At 46.3% G+C, this 14,635-nt stretch overlaps 1 protein-coding gene, 1 long non-coding RNA gene and 1 pseudogene across 4 annotated transcripts in view; all 3 read left to right on the top strand.

The window, feature by feature from the left end:
* Nucleotides 1-3,719, top strand: part of LOC139159904 (zinc finger protein 665-like) — a 37,688-nt gene extending 33,969 nt beyond the window's left edge. For 2 of the 3 annotated variants that reach the window (XM_070737355.1, XM_070737354.1), the window contains exon 6: nucleotides 1,104-3,719. In XM_070737355.1, the coding sequence (XP_070593456.1) occupies nucleotides 1,104-2,746 (1,643 nt within the window). In that variant the 3' untranslated portion in view covers nucleotides 2,747-3,719. The remainder of the gene's footprint in view (nucleotides 1-1,103) is intronic. The other variant, XM_070737356.1, reaches the window with a different exon arrangement.
* A 1,021-nt stretch (nucleotides 3,720-4,740) lies between these two features.
* Nucleotides 4,741-5,786, top strand: LOC139159979 (uncharacterized). Its single transcript, XR_011557865.1, has 2 exons — nucleotides 4,741-5,186; nucleotides 5,318-5,786. It is a non-coding gene; the product is annotated as an uncharacterized lncRNA (long non-coding RNA).
* Nucleotides 5,787-9,666: 3,880 nt separating this feature from the next.
* The window catches only part of LOC139159963 (zinc finger protein 420-like), a 92,696-nt pseudogene continuing 87,727 nt past the window's right edge, over nucleotides 9,667-14,635 (top strand).

Genomic DNA, 14,635 nt, shown 5'->3' with positions numbered 1-14,635 from the left:
CCCATGTCTCCCCAACACTCCGCAGTCTGCATTGGTTGCCGATCGGTTTCCAATCACAATTCAAAGTGTTGGTTATGACCTATAAAGCCCTTCATGGCATCGGACCAGAATATCTCCGGGACCGCCTTCTACTGCACGAATCCCAGCGACCGGTTATGTCCCACAGAGTTGGCCTTCTCCGGGTCCCGTCGACGAAACAATGTCGTCTTGTGGGACCCAGGGGAAGAGCCTTCTCTGTGGCGGCCCTGACCTTCTGGAATCAACTCCCCCCTGGAGATTAGGATTGCCCCCACCCTCCTTGCCTTTCGCAAACTCCTTAAAACCCATCTCTGTCATCAGGGATGGGGAAATTGATTCCCCTGGGCCGTTCCCGTTTTATGTATGGTTTGTATGAGATGTATGATTGTTTTTATATTAAGGGTTTTTAAATTGTTTTAATCATTGGATTTACACTGTTTTGTTGTTGTGAACCGCTCCAAGTCTTCGGAGAGTGGCAGCATACAAATATAATTAATAATAATAATAATAATGATAATAATAATAATAATATACTACATATATATGTGTGTGTGTGTGTGTATGTTCTGCCGGCATGTCCCAACCGCCCGTAATTACAGGGTAATTAGTCCAGAAAGACACACACCACACAATAGAAGGAAAACCAAAAGTCTTTATCAACAGAAAAGCAGGAAAAACTCCCTTATAAAATGTCAAAGGGATTTTCTGATACACACAAGGCACAGGTTAAATGCAATCCAATTTCTCACCCAGTAACTGGGAAATTGAGTCCAATTCCAAAGTCCAGAAAGTTTCTAGCCTGGTGTCTTAAGCATTTGACCAAAGTGATTTTATACAAGGGAGAAATTTATTGAAAGGAAATTTGGGAAACTGCATAGCTTATTATTTTTTAAAAGATCTTTTTAATGCTTTCTGCTGATAACATGCATAATACTTATTTCATGGAATACATTAGTAAGAATCTGAGACACAGGCTTCATGCAGGGATGGTGTGACCTATCCTAAACCAGGTTCCGGCTAGTTCAGGGTTGTGATCCAATCCTATTGGAATGAAAATATACCATTTTCCTTTTTCTTTTCCAAAGGCTTTAATGGGCAAGAGAAGAAGAATTGCAAGCAGGAACACCAAGCGATCCATTTGAAAGAGGAGGAAGATCAGATGCAACCAAAGGGTGATGAAACGAATCAATCACAAAGTGGAATTGAAAAAAGTCTGTCTTGGGTCAGTTGGCTTCCTAACCCTACAGTGATCGATACGGGAGAAATACCATATAATACAATGGAGTCCGGAAAGAGGTTCAATAAATCCGACCATCTCTTTTCTCATAAGAAGACACTTTCAGAAGAGAAGCGATTTATCTGCACCGTGTGTGGAAAGGCCTTTACTCGTAGCAATTATTTTAATTCCCACAAAATGATCCACACGGGAGAGAAACCATATCAATGCCTGGAGTGTGGAAAGACCTTTATTCTTAGCACTCAACTTAATCGCCACAAGAGGATTCACATAAAGAAACCATATCAATGCATGGAGTGTGGAAAGCCCTTTTCTTGCAGCGCTCAACTTAACCGCCACAAGAGGATCCACACAGAAGAGAAACCGTATCAATGCACGGAGTGTGGAAAGGCCTTTACTCGTAGCAATTACCTTCATGTCCACAAAATGATCCACAAAGGAGAGAAGCCATATCAATGCATGGTGTGTGGGAAAGGCTTCAAGAAAAAGTCTAACCTTAATCGCCACAAAAAGATCCATATAGATGAGAAACCCTATCAGTGCATGGAGTGTGGGAAGAACTTTGCTCGTATCAGTCAACTTAATTCCCACAAGGGGATCCACACAGTAGAGCAACCATATCAATGCATGGAGTGTGGAAAGAGCTTTGCTAGTAGCAGTCATCTTAATTCGCACATTTTGTTCCACACAGGAGACAGGCCATATCAATGCATGGAGTGTGGGAAGGGTTTTAAGAAAAGTTCTAACCTTAATTCCCACAAGAGGATCCACACTGGGGAGAAGCGATATGAGTGCACGGTGTGTGGAAAGACCTTTACTTGGAGCAATAGTCTAAGTTCCCATATGAGAAACCACTCGGGAGAAAGACCTTACAAATGCATGGAGTGTGGAAAGACCTTCCGTTTTAATAATTCCTTTATAATCCATCAAAGGAAACACAAAGGAGAACGGCCTTATAAATGCACGGAGTGTGGAAAGACCTTTACTTGTAGTAGTAGTCTTAATTCCCACAAGAGGACCCACACAGGAGAAAGGCCTTATAAGTGCATGGAGTGTGGAAAGACCTTTACTTCTAGTAGTAATCTTAATTCCCATAAGACCATCCACACAGGAGAAAGACCTTATAAATGCACGGAGTGCGGAAAGTGTTTTGCTTATAATAGTGGTCTTAATTCCCACAAGATCATCCACACAGGAGAAAAACCTTATAAATGCCTGGAGTGTGGAAAGACCTTTACTCGTAGTAGTGACCTTAATTCCCACAAGAGGATCCACACAGGAGAGAAACCCTATCAATGCATGGAGTGTGGGAAGAGCTTTCTCCGTATTCATGATCTTAATTCCCACAAGAGGATCCACACAGGAGAAAGAGCTTATAATTTTTTTCCAGTCCCGGTCATGGTGGATGCAGAAGGAGAGATTGAGTACTCCGCGATCGACTACGGCTTTTTACCGTCAGCGAATATAGCAGAGGGGAACTACCTTTGCTAAGGCTGTATATCCAGCTCTGTACTTTAACCAGGACTTGTTGAAATAGGTGTGGAGGAGACCTGGAAAGAGCTGTTGGAGGCTTGAGCCCAAAAGAGCAAAGCGGAGACAGGTGGAATAAGATGGAGCCCAACACTTGGAGCTAAGAGACGTGAGAACAATTTAAACCGTTGATTGAACCAGCGGAGCCAACAGAGTACCCCCGAGGGTTGCCACTAGGAACATCTCCTGGCTACTGTGGTTAACAACCTGCATGGTTGTTAGAGTGGGAATTGGAGGGAGGGCTGACTTGCTTGGCATGGAGTGTTGGCCGCTGAAAGCTACACAAAAATTGTGATTGTTATGGCTGCTGTTAGATTCTGACATCTGAAGCAGTGACTTAATGACTGGGCACCCTCCAACACCAGGGTTAATAACGTCAAGGGAGGTTGTAGCCCCCGAGTGAGTGTAGCCAGCAGATTCGCCTGGGATGTGAAAAAATAATTTCTCACGCATTGAAGATCTGCAACTGCTGTTGTTTCTCCTGTCGTCGTCAGGCTGGATTACAGTTCCGCAGTAATTATATGCATCGAGAGAGGGAACTATTGGAGCCCCTGTTTCTGGGACAATCCGAACTTCGGGAATAAAATTGCAACAACTTAGAACTTTAAGAACAAGGATCAGGGGCTTGAAACTAAGGACAGGAGTTGTAACATCTTGCGTGGCCATTATCCTAACATTAAGCCTGCAACTGGAACTTATTACACCAATTTTTCTGCCCTTCCTTCCTGTGAAACTCTGTATTTCCATCTCACTGGGTTCTGTATTGACTCTGCTAACCCTACTTAGATTTTTAAAGGGCCCCTTTGATGATATTATATTGACATCATCCGCAGATCCTTGTCCAAGAGTGGGTTGCTCCATCAAGCCCATCCATCGATTGGAGTGGTTATTGTTTTATCGTTTCATCTTATATGCCTTGCATGAATTTTTAATGTAACCCTTTGACGTATTGTTTTAAATTGGGGGTAGTTATTTTTATACTGGGATGGGGTGGGTCTAGGGAGTGAGTGTCTATGTGGGGAAGTGAATGGTTACAGGAAGGAATGAGTGGGGTGACTGGAGGGGATGAGGGTCCTGGGGGCGAAGGCCAGTGACCGCCTGCTGAGTGTTTTAAGAGAAGCAGGTGGGGGCCCAACTATGTAACCCCCAGATCGTTGTGAATGAGTGTGCAGGCTTGCTGGGCGGTAGGTAGCCTGGTGGAGGTGGGGGGGAACCTCGGGGTGAGAGCCAAGGCATTACGAACCTGACTGGGGGGGCGATTTGGTCCTCTAGTGCAGTGTTTCCCAGCCTTTTTTGAGCCACGGCACATTATTCATATTTTCAAAATCCTGGGGAACATTGAGCCGGGGGGGGGGGGGACCAAAAAAAAGTTTGGACAAAAAAAAACTCTCCCTCCCTTTCGCTCTATTTCTCTCTCCCTCTTTCTCTCTCGCCCTTCCTCTTTCTTTCCCCCTCTCCATCCCTCTTTGTTTCTCCCTTCCTCTCTTTTTTGCTCTCCTTCTCTCCCTCCTTCCCTCCATGTCTTTCCCTCACCCTCCTTCCCCCTTCTTTCTCTCTCTCTCTTGCTGTCTTTCTCTCTTTCTCCTCCCTCTCTCTCTCTCTTGCTATCTCTCTCTCTCTCTCTTGCTTTCTCTCTCTCTCCCCCCTCTCTTGCTATCTCTTTATCTCTTGCTATCTCTCTTTCTCTCTTTTGCTTTCTCTCTCTTTCTCTCCCCCCTCTCTCTCCCTCTCTCTTTCTCTCTCTCCCTCTTGCTATCTCTTTCTCTCTCCCCCATCTCCCTCTCTCTTTCTCTTCCTCTCTTGCTATCTCTTTCTCTCTCTTGCTATCTCTTTCTTTCTCTCTTTCTCGTACACCACGCTGCAGCAGCGGCATTGGGCAGTAGCCGTGGGGCGGCAGCAGGGTGGTCAGCTGTGAGGCGGAGCTCTGGAACGGAGGCACCAACGACAGTGGCTGGATGTGCTGCTAGACGCCGTACATGCTGGCGTTGCGCTGGGCATAGACGTGGGGCTGGAGCCTCCGTCCCGTCCCGGCCAGCAGGCAAGTGCCAGCCACGCAATTCCAGCATGTCCAGCCGCCGCCATCGGTGCCTCCGTTCTGGAGCTCCGCCTCACAGCTGACCACCCTGCCATCGCCCCACGGCTACTGTCCGCTGCCGCCGCCGTTGCCCTCCTGCTGCGGACGCCCTCCCACCAGGCCCCAAAGCTCACCTGCTGCCACCGCCAGGGAAGCTCCAGCCAGGAGGGGCGCTTCAGCTGCCGGAAAACTTGGAAGGTGCAAAGAAGGAAACTCAGCATCCAGTCTCACAACTTTTTGCTCTTCACACTCTCAGCAAAAAGTTGTGAGACCAAAAGCTGAGCTTCTTTCTTCGCGGCACACCTGACCATGTCTCGCGGCATACCAGTTGGGAAACACTGCTCTAGTGCAATGTTTCCCAACCTTGGCAACCTGAAGATATCTGGACTTCAACTCCCAGAATTCCCCAGCCTGGGGAATTCTGGGAGTTGAAGTCCAAGTATCTTCAAGTTGCCAAGGTTGGGAAACACTGCTCTAGTGCTTGCAAAGTCCTGCAAACATCTTTGCTGCAAACCTTTTGCCTTTGTACAGCTCCTCTGCAAATGACCCCCACAAATGTAGCAACTCTTGACCTCTGGCCGTTCTCTGTAGGATTTTTGCAGCCCTCCTGGAAATTCCCTCTCCTGGCTGGTGGTCGCTAGAGAACGCAGGCCATTTGTTGCAAGTTCCACCAACAGTTGGCCGATTCTGCTCTCCTCTCAGAGGTTTATTTTGGGAATGGCAACCTTTTCTTTTCTCAAACTCATTCAGCAAGCAGGACTCCAAGCTTTCTAAATTCAGGTCTCCTTCTGGCTTGCTCTCAAATGTAGCAGAAATAGTGTTCCAGTTCTCATCAAAACTGTTCAGTACAAGAGGAGTTTTGTGATTCAGGGAAGGTAATTCCCCTCTACTGTAATTCCAGAAATAAAGATTGCATTTCTACCAAAAGCTCTTCCGTAGTGTCCCCTGGCCCTAAATAGGTTTCTCAATAACTGCGACATTGCAAGCAGATTCATTCACGTGGGTGGCTCTCAATTTTTGCCAAAGCTTTTTAGTTGACTTTATATCTGCCACAAATTGTTCATCTTGGAGACTTAGAACAATATAAGCCGTAGCCTTTCTTCTCTGCTGCTGTAAGTACTTGTGGGGGGTTCTCAACAATGTCCCACAACTCTTTTGCCTTAAAATAGTACTCCATCTTAGCAGCCCATATCAAATACAGTAATAACTCGTCTTACGAACCTAATAGGTTCCCAGGGGAGGTTCGTAAGGCGAAAAGTTCGTAAGGCGAAACGTTGTTTCCCATAGGAAACAATGTAAAATGAATTAATCCGTGCAAGGAAAAAAAAACCTCTGCCGCTCAGCTGTCACTTTTTGAAACAGCTGGGCGCTTCTCAGTGTTCTCCCAATGCCGAACCCGGAAGTTCGGCAAAAGTTCGGGTTCGGGTGGCCGCCGAGAAGCCCCGCCGCCCGGCTGTCACCTTTTGAAACAGCCGGGGGGCTTCTCGGCATCCTCCCAAACCCGAACGCCAAACCCGAACTTTGCCGAACTTCCGGGTTCAGTGTTCGGGAGGCCACCGAGAAGCCCCGCCGCCCGGCTGTCATCTTTTGAAACAGCTGGGGGGCTTCTCGGCGGCCTCCCGAACGCCGAACCCGGAAGTTCGGGTTTGGCGTTCAGGTTCGGGAGGACGCCGAGAAGCCCCCCAGCTGTTTCAAAAAGCGACAGGCGGGCGGCAGGGCTTCTCGGTGGCCACCCGAACCGGCTGTCGCCTTTTGAAACAGCTGGGGGGCTTCTCGGCGTTCCCCTGAACGCCGAACCCGGACATTAGGCAAAAGTTCGGAGTCAGTGTTTGGGTTCAGGAGGACGCTGAGAAGCCCCGCCGCCCGGCTGTTAGTTTTTCAAAAGAGCCGCGGAGCTGTTGGGTCGGTCAGGAGGCTGGAAAGGAGGCGGGGAATCCCAATAGGGAATTCCATGGGCGGAGCTTTGACGTCACAAAGATGTCCTTCCTGGAGTCCATGTTTCGGCCGGCCAGCCTCCTGAGTGGCCCGACAGCTCCGCGGCTCTTTTGAAAAGCTAACAGCCGGACGGTGGGGCTTCTCAGCGTCCTCCTGAACCCGAACGCCGACCCCAAACTTTTGCTGAAGTTCCGGGTTTGGCATTCAGGAGAACACCGAGAAGCCCCCCAACCACCGTCCCCTGTAAGCTGTGTGCGTGAGTGCGCGCACGCTCCAAAATACCCCCGTGTGAACCCTTTTCCTTGGTTGCGCACTCCCCATCCCCCTGCCAGCCCACAGGGAGGTGTGGGCAGTAGGAGGGAGCTGCGGCCACCCCTGCCTCTCCATGGTGCCTCTGGCCCCCTCGCGCTCCTGGCCTCTCAGCCCTGGCCTCCGCCCGCCCAATCTGCCCCCTCTCCTCCGCCGCCCCCTGCCTTGAGGTGCGACTTCTTGCAGTGGCGGCGGCGGCTTCAGCTCCTCGGGACGAAAGCGCTCCGAGCCAGGGGGCTGCGAGAGGGGTGGGGCGGGCTTTCCCGAAACGGATGGAGAAAGCCCTCTCTCGCAGCCCCCTGGCTGGGAGCGCTTTCGCTGCGAGTGAGGGCTTTCTCCGTCCGTTTCGTGAATGCCCGCCCCGCCCCTCTCGCAGCCCCTTCGCTGGGAGCGCTTTCGTCCCAGACTTCCAGCAAGGGGGCTGCAGTAGAGGCAGGGCAGGCGTTCCCGAAACCCGGCCGACTTTTCCCTGCTGCTGGAGCCGTTTTTTCTTCATGGCGCAAAGCCACACAGTCCCGGGCGCTGGGGATGCCTGGCAGTGCGAGGGGGTTGATGGTTGCTGCCGAGCCAGGCGGAGGCGAAGACAACAGTGCCCTCCACTCTCTCCATCTCTCTCTCTCTCCTTTTCTCTCTGTTGCTGGCGTGGTGAACGAGAGAGAAAAAGGAGGGGAGAGAAAGAAAGAAAGAGAAAGGGGAAGGAGGGAGAGGGAAAGACATGGAGGGAAGGAGAGAGAGAGAAAGAGCAAAAAAGGAAGGAAGGAAGGGAGAAAGGAAGAGGGATGGAGGAAAGAGGAAGGGAGAGATAGAAAGGAGAGAGGGAGGGAGGAAAGGGAGGGAGAGATAGAAAGGAAAGTGGGAGGGAGAGAGAAAGGAAAGGGTGGGAGAGATACAGGAAAGAGGGAGGGAGGAAAGTGGGAGGGAGAGATACAAAGGAAAGAGGGAGGGAGAGATAGAAAGGAGGGAGAAGGGGGTAGTAGCCAGTAGGATAGGGAGAGGGAAAAGGAAGGGCTTGGAGAAAAGCAGGGGGAGAGAAAGATAGAAAGTCTTCTATGTTTCTATGTTTCTATTGTCTTGGCTCAGCTCCAACGTGCATGTGTGTGGAGGCCAGCTGATTTTTGGCTCACACAGGCTCTGGAAGCGCGTTTTTTAGCTTCCAGGGGGACAGGGAGGGCGTATTTACCCTGCTTCAGCTCCAGGGAAGTCTTTGGAGCCTGGGGAGAGCGAAACAGGACCCTACTGGGCCCAGCAGAAATTGGGAAACAGGCATCCAGAGAGACTTTGGGGTGTGGGGGAAGCTGTTTTCACCCTCCCCATGCATTGAAATATGCACATGTACAAATGCGCACCCCCATGGTCTTTTACCACCCGAGGGAAAAATTGTTTGCCATCACTGTCCTTTCTTATCCTATCCTGTATAAATTTGAAAAGGCTGCTATAATAATTCAAAAAGAAAAATCAATACAAATCTTATTTTTCCTCAACTTGTTCCTTTCCTCTCTGTTTCTCTGCCAGCCCCTGATCTCCCCTCAAGTCAAGGCTGTGTTTGCCATCAGCCACAAGATAAAAGCCGAGTTTCATAGAGAGACTTTTTTTTGTCTTTTGACACACACTCCCCTGTCATTTTGACAGAATTATACTCACTTTTGATGCCTCCTGGAAATCCCAAAAGACCCTCCAGAGACGTTTATAGAAACATAGAAGACTGACGGCAGAAAAAGACCTCATGGTCCATCTAGTCTGCCCTTATACTATTTTCTGTATTTTATCTTAGGATGGATATATGTTTATCCCAGGCATGTTTAAATTCAGTTACTGTGGATTTCCCAACCACGTCTGCTTGGTAAATCCACAGTAGCCGAATCTTCAGGAAAGGGGTTTTTGAGTCTCCACTAGAGATTTTATAACTCTCCATAAGATCGCTGATGATTCTTAGACTTCAGTTCTGGAGACCTCACCTACAGAAACATATTGATAAAATTGAATGGGTCCAAAGACGGGCTACAAGAACGGTGGAAGGTCTTAAGCATGAAACGTATCAGGAAAGACTTAATGAACTCAATCTGTATAGACTGGAGGACAGAAGGAAAAGGAGGGACATGATCGAAACATTTAAATATGTTAAAGGGTTAAATAAGGTTCAGGAGGGAAGTGTTTTCAATAGGAAAGTGAACACAAGAACAATGGGGCACAATCTGAGGTTAGTTGGGGGAAAGATTAGAAGTAATGGGAGAAAATATTATTTTACTGAAAGAGTAGTAGATCCTTGGAACAAACTTCCAGCAGACGTGATCGGTAAATCCACAGTAACTGAATTTAAACATGTCTGGGATAAACATATATCCATCCTAAGATAAAATACAAGAAATAGTATAAGGGCAGACTAGATGGACCGTGAGGTCTTTTTCTGCCGTCAATCTTCTGTGTCTATGTTTCTATTAAAAAGTGGAAAATATGACGTCTTCTCGCAATGCGCAAAAGATCCTCTAGGGGGCCTCCTTGCAAGAGTCGGACAGCTCCTTCCTGCCCCCATACAAGAGAACTGAGCATGCGTCAACCTGTTCCAGGAAAGGAGAGATGCGTCCTTCCCGAGCCATTTTCCAGCAAAAGCTTCAAAGCTTCTCCGCTCTTTCTGCAGAGCCTGGTTGCGCCTTTGGGCAAAGGAAGAGGTTAGAAGACCTGGGCTTGGAGAGCCAGACGTGAGTTGGGGTTCAGTGGCGGGATGGGTGGGGGTGAGGGCTTTTCTCCTGCACTGGAAATTCCCATTCATCAGGCTTGGAGTGGTGGAAAGGGGGAGGGGGAGAGCCAGTGGTCCCATGTTCCCCTGCCGCCCCTCTGCATGCACGGGAGAAAGCAAAGCTGCGCACTCTTTTCTTTCCCCCCAGAGGGGGAAAAAAACCCAGGGTCGAATAAAAGAGATTTACGCTCCATTTCGACGAGAATAGCTTTGCATGGAGAAAGAAGAGGAGAGGTCGTCTTTACAAAAGAGAGATTTGTGCCTCCAAGTCAGTCTTGAGTCCTGGTCAGTTTCATCACTATTTCTTGACCCCGTTTTTAGAAGAGGTTTCCCTCCCTCCCTCTTCCTAGGCAGAGGGAAGCCAGCGGTTGGAGTCTCTCCTGATGGCTTTGCATGCAAGGCTGCAACTCCGTGTGCCAGGAGTTAGTTAGTTATTTGTCAAGCATTTATAAGGTAGTAGGCAGTGGTGGGCTCCTACAGGTGCGGTAAGGCAGTGTTTCCCAACCTTCCCAACCTTGGCTCTCTACATGGGGCTACCTTTGAAGAGTGTTCGGAGACTTCAGATCGTGCAGAATGCAGCTGCGAGAGCAATCATGGGCTTCCCCAGGTATGCCCATGTCACACCAACACTCTGCAGTCTGTATTGGTTGCCGATCAGTTTCTGGTCACAATTCAAAGTGTTGGTCATGACCTATAAAGGCCTTCATGGCATGGGACCAGAATATCTCTGGGACCGCCTTCTACCGCATGAATCCCAGTGACCAGTTAGGTCCCACAGAGTGGGTCTTCTCCAGGTCCCGTCAACAAAACAATGTCGTTTGGCGGGGCCCAGGGGAAAAGCCTTCTCTGTGGCGGCCCCAGCCCTCTGGAACCAACTCCCCCCGGAGATTAGAATTGCCCCCACCTTCCTTGCCTTTCGTAAGCTCCTTAAAACCCATCTCTGCCGTCTGGCATGGGGGAACTGAGATACTCTTTCCCCCTAGGCCTTTTTACAATTTATGTATGGTATGTTTGTTTGTAGGGATGTTTGGTTTTTACAATAAGGGTTTTTAAGTTGTTTTAGTATTGGATTTATATGATGTTTTTTATTACTGTTGTTAGCCGCCCCGAGTCTACGGAGAGGGGCGGCATACAAATCCAATAAATAGATAGATAGATAGATAGATAGATAGATAGATAGATAGATAGATAGATAGATAGATAGATAGATAGATAGATAGATAGATAGATAGATAAGATAGATAGATAGATAGATAGATAGATAGATAGATAGATAGATAGATAGATAAGAAAGATAGATAGATAGATAGATAGATGATAGATAGATAGATAGATTAGATAGATAGATAGATAGATAAGATAGATAGATAGATGATAGATAGATAGATAGATAAGATAGATAGATAGATAGATAGATAGATAGATTAGATAGATTAGATAGATAGATAGATAGATAGATAAGAAAGATAGATAGATAGATGATAGATAGATAGATAGATTAGATAGATAGATAGATAGATTAGATAGATAGATAGATAGATAGATAGATGATGATGATAGATAGATAGATAGATAGATAGATAGATAGATGATAGATAGATAGATAGATAGATGATAGATAGATAGATGATAGATAGATAGATAGATTAGATAGATAGATAGATAGATAGATAGATGATAGATAGATAGATAGATAGATGATGATGATAGATAGATAGATAGATAGATGATAGATAGATGATGATGATAGATAGATAGATAGATAGATGATAGATAGATAGATAGATTAGATAGATAGATAGATAGATGATAGATAGATAGATTAGATAGATAGATAGATGATAGATAGATAGATAGATTAGATAGATAGATAGATAGATAGATGATAGATAGATAGATAGATTAGATAGATAGATAGATAGATAGATAGATGATAGATAGATAGATAGATAGATGATGATGATAGATAGATAGATAGATAGATGATAGATAGATAGATAGATAGATAGATAGATGATAGATAGATAGATAGATGATAGATAGATAGATTAGATAGATAGATAGATGATAGATAGATAGATAGATAGATTAGATAGATAGATGATAGATAGATAGATAGATAGATAGATAGATGATGATGATAGATAGATAGATAGATGATGATGATAGATAGATAGATAGATGATAGATAGATAGATAGATAGATGATAGATAGATAGATTGATAGATAGATAGATAGATTAGATAGGATAGATAGATAGATGATAGATAGATAGATAGATGATAGATAGATAGATAGATAGATAGATGATGATGATAGATAGATAGATAGATAGATGATAGATAGATAGATAGATAGATGATAGATAGATAGATAGATAGATAGATAGATAGATAGATACATACATACATACATACATACATACATACATACATACATACATACATACATACATACAGTCAGTTTATTCAGTTCTGTCCTGAAAGGTTCTGTGCAATTTTCCTCACATGTAAACAGATCAAGCTAAGTAATAAGACTCCCCCCCCCTGCATCCCAGACATTGGTAGGTTAACCCAAATACCCTTTTTTTAAAAAAAAATTATTCCCTCACCCTTCCTCTTCTTCTTTTGATAATGATGCTCAGTATTTTAATTAATCACTCTGGTTAAAAACCCTGAATTATTGGTTTTCCATTTCAGATATACAGTATAAGCTGGAAAAATTTTCCGGTTCTTCTGGAATCTTAAGTATCTTGTCTGGGAAGGGAGCTGAATGGCCTTGGAGAATTTGGCCCCACCTCTTGTGAGCAGAAAGACCTGTGGAGATCCTTGGGTCCATTTTGGAGCTGGATTAGAGACCAGAGAAAAGATGGAGGGAGAACAACCATCAGATGCAGAAAATAGAAAAGATCCTCCAGCTGCTCAGCCTTGGAGCTGTGGGGCAAGTCCTGGGCAGAAGAGCCATGAAAAGGCATCCAATAGTTTGGAGGTCCAAAACTGCCTCTTTACAAAAATGCAATTTCAGGAGGGGTGGGGCCCTCGAGATGTTTGCACTCAGCTTCACTACCTTTGTCATCAGTGGCTGCAGCCAGAAAAACACACCAAGGCTCAGATGCTGGACCTGGTGCTCCTGGAGCAATTGCTGGCTGTCCTTCCCCCAGAGATGGCAAGATGGGTGCGGGAGTGTGGAGCAGAGACCAGTTCCCAGGCGGTGTCCCTGGCCGAAGGCTTCTTGCTGACCCAGGAGGAGGAAAAGATGAAAGAAGAGTTTCAGGTGGGAGAATGGAACCATGGCAGCTCTAAAGAGGATCCCTCTGAATTTGTCAATCCCTTTCTGGCAGAGTTTTCTGGGATTATTTACTCTAAATATCATCTGTTCTGTTCTGTTCTTCCAGTATTTGGGACAATTCTTCCATTCTGTTTCGAGTTTCAGCAATGGATGTTGGGGGGCTGCTAGTTTGAAAGTGTATTATGATAATTCATTTCCTTTGTTTCTCGCATCACATTATGTCCAGAAATCAATGGAAGCTGTGACTCAGTATCGTAAGAATGGGAAAGATTCGCTCAGATCTTCTCAAGAGCTGCTCTTCAGGGAGAACTTCCAGACACATCAAAGTCAAGACTCTACGCAAGGTAAGAAACGCTCTCTCACTCTCTGATGTGAGATTTCAACATTTAGCTCATTCTTTCGCTCCACTTTATTGGAGTCTCTCTCTTTAACAAATCTGTTTCCAGTGTTTTTCTCTTTCTCGTAGAGAATAGAAAGCTGTTCTTGGACTTTTTAGAATCATCGCTTTGTGCTGGAGCGGAAGGATTAGCTGAACCGCTACTCCAGGTAAGGAGAAATAAGACTGGAAAAGGTCCCTGAATCTTGGATGGATTTCATTTCACTGTACAGTTCAATATATAAAATTCACAACACTTCAAAAGAGACATTGAAACTCTGGAGAAGGTGCAAAAAAAAGCAACCAAGATGATTAAGGGATTGGAAACCAAGACTTACGAAGAGAGACTGAGGGAACTGGGCATGGATAGCCTAGAGAAAAGGAGGGCCAGAGTGGACATGATAGCAGTCTACAAGTATACGAGGGAATGTCACAGAGAGGAGGGGATCACTTTATTCTCCAGGGCATCGGAGGGCCGGACAAGGCACAACGGCTGGAAGCTGACCAAGGAGAGATTCAACATGGAGATAAGGAGGAACTTCCTGATAGTCAGAGCAATCAACCAATGGAACAACCTACCAGCGGACATTGTGAACTCCAACACTCTGGACATTTTTAAGAGAAGATTGAACTGCCACTTGACTGGTGTACTATAGGGTTCCTGCTTGGGCAGGGGGTTGAACTTGATGGCCTTCATGGTCCCTTTCAACTCTAATAATCAATCAATCAATTAATTAATTAATTAATTAATTGCTGGGTCTAAGCCAGTGATGGCAAACCTATGGCACAGGTGGCATGCAGAGCCATATCTGCTGGCATGTGAGCTGTTGCCCCAGCTCAGCTCAAACATTCATGTTTGTGCCAGCCAGCTGATTTTTAGCTCGGACAGAGGCTCTGGGAGGGTGTTTTGGGCTTCCAGAGAGCCTCCGGGTGGATGTGGGAGGGTGTTTTTACCTTCCCTGGGCTCCAGGGTAGCCTTAGGAGCCTGGGGAGGGCAAAACACAAGCCTACTGGGCTCACCGTAAGGTGAGAAACAGGCCGTAATATTTTCACCCTTCCCAGGCATTGAATTGTGGGTGTGAGCATTCACGCAAGCCCGATAATGTGCACACACGCTCTTTCGGCAACTGAGG

The sequence above is a fragment of the Erythrolamprus reginae genome, chromosome 2 (assembly GCF_031021105.1).
Source record: "Erythrolamprus reginae isolate rEryReg1 chromosome 2, rEryReg1.hap1, whole genome shotgun sequence".
In the NCBI taxonomy this organism is placed as follows: Eukaryota; Metazoa; Chordata; class Lepidosauria; order Squamata; family Dipsadidae; genus Erythrolamprus; species Erythrolamprus reginae.
The sequence above is the reverse complement of the archived record's forward strand: the minus strand, read 5'-3'. Positions and strand labels throughout refer to the sequence as shown.